This window comes from Grammomys surdaster, unplaced genomic scaffold, assembly GCF_004785775.1.
Source record: "Grammomys surdaster isolate TR1022 unplaced genomic scaffold, NIH_TR_1.0 348, whole genome shotgun sequence".
In the NCBI taxonomy this organism is placed as follows: domain Eukaryota; kingdom Metazoa; phylum Chordata; class Mammalia; order Rodentia; family Muridae; genus Grammomys; species Grammomys surdaster.
The window spans coordinates 2,307,009-2,316,483 of record NW_021604767.1 but is presented as its reverse complement, the minus strand read 5'-3'; the positions used below and the strand labels follow the sequence as shown (position 1 = coordinate 2,316,483).

The 9,475-nt window shown below is 38.9% G+C and overlaps 1 protein-coding gene across 1 annotated transcript in view; it reads right to left on the bottom strand.

Moving 5' to 3' along the window:
- The window catches only part of Nmbr (neuromedin B receptor), an 11,283-nt gene extending 2,283 nt beyond the window's left edge, over positions 1-9,000 (bottom strand). Inside the window, exons 1-2 of the mRNA XM_028779256.1 lie at positions 8,239-9,000; positions 2,110-2,458 (exon numbers count right to left, since the gene is read on the bottom strand). Coding sequence (XP_028635089.1) covers positions 2,110-2,458; positions 8,239-8,660 — 771 coding nt within the window. The 5' untranslated portion in view covers positions 8,661-9,000. The remainder of the gene's footprint in view (positions 1-2,109; positions 2,459-8,238) is intronic.
- Between the last annotated feature and the right edge of the window lie 475 nt (positions 9,001-9,475).

The window sequence follows — 9,475 nt, the reverse complement described above, 5'->3', positions numbered from 1 at the left end:
ATAGATAGATAGATAGATAGATAGATAGATAGATAGATAGATAGATAGAGAAAATAGATAAAATAATTTTTAACTTCTAGGGAAAATACCAACACTGATAAAATAAACTGGATTGGATTTTAGTTTTTTTAATAAAATGTATACTATGCTTATTATTTTGTAAGAAAGTCCCCAGGGATATAATAAGTAGCATTCAAAGTCAGATATTTAATATTTTAACCTAAAATCTAGGGTACAAGATTTAGATCTTATTTCCCATCTGCTTAAATGGTTAAGTATAACAGTGTGAATGAGGACAGTATATCAGAAGACACTGACAGCCATCACCAAATTTTCTGAGATGGAGCCATTAGTCAACATCCAGAATACTCCAAAAAGAAGTAGAAAGTCTGAAAACCAGAGCAAGTATGGCTGATACTCAGAAATAGAGTGCTGTGGTACTGATGGTGCATCTCGGTGGGATATGTTGGACAAACAAACCGTTTTAAGAAGTGTGAGTCTAGAATTTAGAGCACTCAGTGTATCCTCTCTAGATGACACAGCAAGGCTGTAAAACTTTCATGGCAGTCTGAAGCTAGAGATTCAGCTTCAGGTAAGCTTTGAGATGGTGTCTTGGCAAGTGTTACCCCATCAAGGCTTATAAATCTCCAAAGGGAAATTTGCAAAAATAAGACAGAACGGATGATTACAAGGAAAAACAAAACACTGTGGGTATGCAAAGCACTCAGAATTCGAAAATCAAATATCAAATATCCAATTATAATAGAAATTGGATTACAGAACTCTGAGTAAAGTATCTAGTTATGTAAAGGGGATATAAGCCTTTAGCATTGATATTTTGTTTCCAGGATTCCAGATACATGGTTAACAAATCATTCATTTATCTGAAACATTGAGTCACTGAGTCTTTAAAATGAAGGTCAACTAATCATGATGATAGTTCTTAATTAATGTTGGATACTCTGCACCATGGCACCTTCTACCAGCTCCTGACCAGTGGCTCACAGCTCCATTCTCTTACTCCATCTAACCTACCACTAACTTTTCAGTAATCCTGGATTAAATTTGTTTGCCTTCAAACTGGCAACAAGTGTTCATCACCTCCTTGTACCATTGTAGTTACAGGAGTTCTGACCCGTTAGAATTTTCTCTCTAGGAATATGAAAACACACAAGAAACTTTCACACCAGAACATTTGTTCACTTTCTCTTTCACACAAATAACGTTAACCAAAATTATTAGTGCATGTTCTTCAACAATAACAATAAAAAATGTAGGTAATCTACAGGTTACAAATTTTCAGCTACTCTGTGTTGAGTATGGCAAGGTTGCACAGTTGCAATAGGCCAAGGGTTCCAACCACCAGTGGCCTTTGGCTTCGTATTCATTCTCTCTACTTCTCTGCAGTTTCTAGAGCCTCCTATCCTGCTACCCACTCAAGTCCCATGATCAGCCCTAGGCACTGCCCTATGATCACTAGACACCCTTCCTTCTTCACTCTTCCTGATTCCCTTACAAGGATACTTGAAAAGAACGATAATCAACTCACACTTAAAATGTGAAATTTTCAGATTGATGGTATTGAACTTTGTAAAAAATATTTTCATGTAAAAAGTTTAAAAATAAACAAACATTGGTTTCATTTTATTTATCATCCAAGTGTATGCATGTGTTTACATGTGTGTATGTGTGTGCATATGTACATGTGTGGAAGTCAGAAGCTGGCTTACATATATTTCCTGTTATCATCCTCTACTTTATCTTTATAGATTGGTTCTATCCCTGAAACATATGTACACATCATAGATTAACTGGCCAGAAAGTTCCAGGGAACTTCTTGCCTATATCCTTCCCCCTTCTTGCTTTTAGAATTACAGCCCATGCCCAGGTAGATCTCTTCACTATGTTACAGAAACACATGTAAGAAATTCCCCAAGAATCCTTTCAGCTAAGGCAAATGAACACACAGGTCTGTCTTTGTATTTCATGGAACAGACAATGCATAAAATAAAACAGAAAATAGTAGTCGCTGGTTTTGATTAGCACCTTTACAACACACATACAACACACACACACACACACACACACACACATCCTAAACCAGCTTACCTGCTTTTTGGTATGTTCATTGTATTCTCCAGGAAGATTGTGTGCACTTTTAATTAAAGTCTTTGCAATATGATAATAATAAATGCTGATGATAACAAGTGGTATGAGGAAATAGACAAGAAAGATGAGTACAGAATGAATCTTTGGGTGTAACTCATCTGTTTGTGGGTAAGGTATGCATGCTGTGAAACTGCTGTTATCTAAGCTATCAATGCGTGCTACTTCTGAAAACACAGCTTCAGGGACTGCCAGCAACACAGAGACCACCCAGATGCCCACGGCCTTCAAACTGGTCCACAGCACCACACCAGACGTCTGCATGTCCATGGGGTTTACGATAGCTCTGTACCTAGGACAAAAGTTTCAAGTTACTCTCTAGGAAGGAAGGAAGAAGAAAGGGAGGGATGGAATGAGGAAGGGAGGGAGGAAAGGATGGAGAAGAAAAGGGAGGGAGGGAGAGAAGGAAAGAGGGAGGGAGGGAGGGAGGGAGGGAGGGAGGGAGGGAGGGAGGGAGGGAAATAAATCTCACTGGCAATAGAGGTGTCAACACTTTTTCTTCCCTGGGCATTTCCTAACGTATGGAAGATACAAATTCCCTGGCATATCAGTGTCTACTATTCATTGCAGAGTGTTTTGGCGCAGAACACAAGTAGAGAAAAGAAAATATTTTAAAATGGATTTTTCTGAGTGGTGGAAAATGGCTCTTTCACAATGATTTTATCTTAAGTCAATGTACAGTATTTGTATCATTTTTTCATTGAATATGACCAGCTATTAGATTCTTTTATTTAGATGCTTTCATTTCCAGCCTATCATTATAACTGCTATCTAAGGAAAATAACTGAATTATTAAAGGTTCACAAAGCAATGCATTTGAATCCTACCTTGATTATATCCTCATAGCTTCAATGATTGGGACTTCAAACATTTTTCCTTAACATTTTCCTAATCAACAAACCCTAGACATATGTACATGTGTGGAAGTCAGAAGCTGGCTTACATGCATTTCCTGCTATCATTCTCTATCTTTATAGATTGGTTCTGTCCCTGAAGCCTCTCTTCTCATCTCTTGTGTATTGGTGGTAGGATCAGGTGGTACAGGACTCACATTCGGAGACACTGTCTGTGTCTTAAAGCCTAACTCATCATGGCCACCTCCACATTTTGAATGAAGTTGTGAAAACTCAAGCAAACAAAATTGTACAAAAGCAAGTTATATTTATTTTTAAAGGTATTTGAAAGTATATCTAAGAGATAAAAAAAAAGTAATTTCAGTCAGACTAATTTGTTATTATATGTGATATCATTTAGAAAAAAACTTAAGTCCTTTTTACTTTCACTGTGAAGTATAGATAAAAAAATCTCCCTTTCAAGAATTACATATCTTTTTTTAATATTTTATTTATTTACATTTCAAATATTATCCCCTTTCCTAGTTTCCCCTCTGGAAACTCCCTATTCCATCCTCCGTTCCCCTGCTTCTGTGAGGGTTCTCCCCCTCCCATGCACCCATTCCCACCTCCTCATCATGGCATTCCCCTACATTGGGGAATCTAGCCTTCATAGAACCAAGGGCCTCTCCCATTGATTCCAGACAATGCCATCCTCTGCTACATATGCGGCTGAAGCCATGGGTCCATTCAACTCTTTGGTTGGTGGTTTAGTCCCTGGGAGCTCTGGGCACTCTGGTTGGTTGATATTGTTGTTATTCATATGGGGTTGCAAATCCCTTTGGCTCTTTCTCTAACTCCTGGATTGGGGTCCCCGTGCTCAGTCCACTGGTTGGCTGTGAGTATCGACCTCTGTATATCTATTGACTGATAACGCTTATCAGATAACTCATAAGGGCAAATTACCAAAATACATAAATAAAGAGGCTAAATGTAAATTTTTAATTGAAGAGGATGACTAAGACATAATAAATCTCTATAATGAGTCTTCTTTTACAGAGCTAAGGACCACAAAGGATATTCTCAATGCCCTTCATATTTTTAAAAAATAAAAGGAAGATGCCTCTCTCCATAACATACCTGATAATACACTTCCAGAGACTTAGTCATAGGTAATTTAAAATACTAAATGACAATTCCCTAGATTGGATGATTTATGAGCCTCAGAAAGTTATTGTATGGTCCGGAAGGGTGGGAAGTCCAGAATGAAGGCTTTGACAGATTCAGTGCCTGGTGAGTATCTTTCCTGCATGGGAGGCGTTAGATCCAAAGCGGTTCCCCAAAATGACAGTGCTGGTGACAGTGTTCTAAACAGAAGGACCCTAACTGGGTAAACAGAAGGTTTTATTGGGTAAACAGGAGCCTAAACTCAGCATTCCTCAGGACTCTTTTAAGGCTGGTTTCTGTTACCAGGAAAGCCGCTCCCTCCCTTCTCCCCTAACAGTCAACTCCCTGCATCTCACTCCAGATCCGATCTGTCTGAGCATCCTACTCTTCTCAAAGAGGCCATCATCCCATCATCGTGCTGACTGCAGTGTAAAGCCTGCTTGCTTTCCATGCCAGCTGCTACCCTCTATTCTCAGAGGCACCCTGGCAGCTTGTTCCCCTAAAAGGCTTCCTTTCTACCCACAGAGTGGTCCAGTTGGTGGTTTCACTGTGCCCTTGCTCACAGTGTCTTCTACTGGGTCCTTGTCAGGTACTTCTCACAATGACCCTACTCTCTTAATAATACCCAACTGAGTGAAAAAACAGTAGTGTAACTCCTATAAACAAAGAATTATAATACAAAACAGCAGATTATGAAAGCTATCAGTGCTGTAACATAGTTCACAATTATTGAGTGTTTTTGTTTGTTTGTTTTTCTCTGGAGACAGAAATGCTAGAAAAATACCAGGATATCACGTATGCAAGGCAAGCAGGCACTCTACCACTGATCCATAGATCCAGCTGTAAAAGAATATTAATGTGGCAAGTGTATCTTTGGAAGTATATAAAGAAATAAGTAAAGCCATTTAATGCATATTAAAGTAAGCATGTTTTATCATGCTTTCTTCAGATATTTGCATAAAACATGAGAAAGATGTCCCTCAGCATAAAAGCTATTTAATTAAACTCTGTAGCATAGCAGATATGCAAAATGTTACATTTTCTCTTACAAATAGTCTCAGAGAAATATTCCTAATTGAAAACTGAATTCAAAAATTATCAATCAAAAGGCAGATATAGAGATGTATAATCATCATTCATTTATTAAGCATCAATGAATATTGACTTACTCATCAATATGAATCTCATTTATGTCTGTATATGATATAAATTTAACATAAATATAAAATTGAATTTAATCATAGTACAAAATAATTAGATCATTTTTACTTCTTGCAAAAATCATCAAAACATCTCGAAATCTGCTTCTTTAAGCATGCCTACTTAAATTTCCCTCTTTCTGCTTATCAGGCTTTATTGTGCAGAAAGGAGGCCAGCAAAAGTCCAGGTGTGAACCATATGTTGACAGAAGCAAAGCTATTTCTCATTATTGCTTCTCTAGTGTACAGAATGCTCAGAGCACACCGTGACTTCTCAGGAAATCGTTGTTGGCTTGAGTAATAAGGACATCATTAATGAGGAGAACTTTCGGTGAGTGGAGCTGTTCAATACTGGGTTAGGATAAAACGGTGGTGTACAATGGAGACTGTCTAGTGCTGTCCAATGTACAGCAACTTTAGACTCATCTACGACCTCTGTGAAATGAGGAGGATAGACTGGGCTTTTCCAATGATTAAATGATACAGAGTCTGTAAGATGAGAATTGAGAGATTCTGCCTTTACTTATATTTTTCAGACCTGCACCGTAAGTCATGCTTAGAAACAATTTTCAACAGGACTGATGCAGCTCTGGGCATTTCTGCCTCAGGCTTCTTGCAAGCTGTCCAGAGTAGGGGGGTGCACAATCACACTGAATTTCTGGAAACAAAAGACGTCTGTTATTTAGAGAAGCAGATGCCTTCTCTTAAAGCATCATGTCATGTTGAAACTATTAGTTTTTTTTTTCTAAATAGGCAAACAGTAACTTAGGAACATATGTTTTGTATTATTCTATCATACCTTTCCGAGTAATATATGTATAAATAAAGGCGACAGTGAAGACCCAGCTGCAATAATATCAGCCTGGCACATTCCCTTCTTACCATGTGTGACACAAATAAACAAGTAATCATGCAGCTATAACTAAGTTAGGGAATCAATATTAATACTCAAGAACAGCACAGTGCATCTTAAGTCAATGATGTTCCTTCTAAGAAGGAGGAAAAGAAGCAGTCTAGAGGTGATTAAAATCAATTGAGTAAGAGACATAATATAGAATATTTTATTTAATAATAAAGTAATAAATTAGGTGCAGAAATTGCAGTTCATTCTGTGACTGTGACTCTGTAAAAATCACAGCTGGATACATACTATAAGAGGTAACTTTTCTTTTAGAGATAACAATTCAAAAGCTCTCAGAAAACATAATTACCTATAGTGAAAGTACAGTTCACCCTATATTTGTCCATTTTCATTTTCCCTACACTTGTTCTCTTCCCTTTTTATCTTTGCTACATGTTATTCACTTTTTTTTTTAACTTTTAAGCTTCCAACAAAAACCAAATTGAAAACAGTCAAGGTACTCAACGGTCCAAAAAAGGCAATGCATCCATATTTATCATTATAATGAGAGTATCATGATAATCCCATAATCCCCCTGGTATGCATATGATGGCCTCAAAAAGTTCTAAATACAGGAGGCTCTTCAGTCTTTGGCCTATGATGAAGGCGAACTTACTTTTTTCCATGACAATAGACTGGAAAACTTGTTTGAAAGAAGCTAAAGCTCTGAGTCTTGCTATTAATCCCATACTTTAAAAATTATGCTGATCTGATCCTTTCTTTAAAAGGATGCTTGGTGTAGATTTTACTGATGGTGCTTGCTAGATATTGTGTTTTATTCTAGTTAAGTTTGTTTCTTTAATGGTCTGATTAAATTAGGTCACGTGAAGGAGAGCAGGCAAGCTTCAATATCATATCATAGGTTAGCTTTGAAGTTCAGATAAAACTTTTTAAAAGATAATAGAACTGGTGCTAAGGAGGCAAAATAAGGTTCTTAAGGTATTTAACAATTTTAATCACTTTTCCATGAGCATTTAAAATGAGCACATTTTATAAAATAAGTATCTACTTAACAACAATAAAAGGCACTCAAGTGAATATTCTCTTACTTCCAATAAACGTTAACTCTTCAATTCCAAATTAGTATAAGGACATTATAACCAGTGCCAAGAAACTCAAATCCAGACTCATTAATAATTCAATATGCAAATTAATAAGGTGAGTGAATATTATTTTCTAGTTAAATTGTTTAGGACCTACATTATCTGAGCTTCAGGATCCTCACATGGAAAATGACAGCGTTGAACCAAATGATCTGCCAAGTAGCATAATGGGTATATCACATTGCTATATAGTATAGATTTTTTAATGAAGGTTGTGTTCATAGCACTGTCTTAAGACGTTAACATTTAGCATTATGGGGGATCACTTGATTTCAACAAGAAATAGAAGACCTTAATATTTTTAAACAAGACATGAGAGTCTATTTTTGAAGAACACTTATTATTCTAATGGTTTTCCTTAGACAAATATTTACTTCACACTGTAAATGGTGCACAGGCTGAACTAAGCATCTTCCTGAAGTTAAACTTAGTGTTCTAACATAGCAGAACACCTCCTTACTGAATCAGTAAAGTACACTGTGCAGGTTTGTATACATGGAAAAAGAAAAAAAAATCCCAGGAGACAATTGAATTTTAACTTCTTTTATGTTGTAGATCTTCTGTGCATAGTAAGGTTCCCAAAGTGGAGGTGGGGGGTGGGGATGGAATACAGGCAAATTTAAAGTTGGTGGAATTTAAACTGTTATTTAAATACTTTTTTGTAATCTTAAACTCCACTTCTCATTATGCTTTAGTTGGACTTACTAAGCTTTCCTTACATACATATAAGTTCCTTCCCCCACCTCTGTCCCCAACCTTTCCTAACATCCTTTCCTCAGCTGGCACACTCCAAAATTCCCAGTCATCCTAGCTCCATGTTCCTGTTCAGGTCTTTTCTAGTCTGCCTCTTTGCTACCTGTATTTTTTACCTGTCTGCGCTGAGGGCCGTGAGAGTGAACACGGAAACCCCCACCGAGGTGAGCTGGATGGCCGGGATGAGTTTGCAGCCCAGCTTGCCGAACACCCATTCATCAAAGAAGTAACGGGAGGCGTCCACTGGGACGCAGGTCAGCAGCAGCAGCAGGTCCCCAGCCGCCAGGTTAGAGATGAAGATGTTGGGAACACTCCGCATGGCGCTGTTGGTGAGGAATATCTTCACTAGCATGATGTTGCCCAGCAAACCCACTGAAATGATGATTAGGTAGAGGGATGGTATCACACAGCGGATCACCAACTCCGCGGTGGTCCCATCCGAGTCAGGCAGAAAATCCTTTTCCCACACCTCGGGTTCCAACTGGCTCTCATTCGCCTCCGTGGGAAAGGAGAGGTTGGGGAGAGACCTGGGGGGCATGGTTCCCTTTCCCAGGGAACTCGCAGGAGTTTTAATGCACTCGCGTGTCTCCGAAGCGCAATGAGCACGACGTGGGTTTAGTTAATTTGTCTCTGATTCTGGCAAGTTTGTGGCTCCTGGGACTGAGCCACCGCACCAGTCCTGCAGAGAAGTCTGTGCGCACTGCGCTCCAGAGCTTCACCCTAAGAGGTTCCCTTCACTGCCGCTGGTTTGCGATTTAAATTCAAAACAAAAAACGAAGCAGTGGAGCCTTTATTCTATCTTTAAGGCTTAGTTTCCGCTGTTAGCAAGCAGGAGAACAAAGGTCAGTCCCTGTGGGACACAGAGCCCTACCTGCCTAACTGGTCCATCTCCCAGGAACGGAAGTCGTCCAGGAGCTGCATGGCAGTTGAAAAGCCGCCACAATTGCGGGGCCTCTTGCGTTTCCCCCCGCAGCTTTGCTCTTCTCTCTGCCGTTCCTGTTGTACAAGTGTGTGGAACTGAAGAGTGGCTGAATCTGTTTTCATTCTGTGTTCCCATATACATCCATCCTCAAGCGACTCCAAGCAGGAGGAGCCCACGCAGGAAGTTTGTGAGCCTTTGAGGATTGGAGATCTGAGCTGGCAGGTCCCCAGTGCTGACACTGAATTTAGCAAGCCAGCCAGGGACAAAAGATTCCTCTGTACTCAATTCTGTCATCCTCTGACTATCTCCACCCCAAGCCTGGAAACTCTTTCCTACAGTTGATGCATTTTAAAACTTATATTCTATTGTGATACAGAGTAAGGTGGACATCTCTTAGATGTATGCTTTACTATCAGGACATTCTAGTAGAA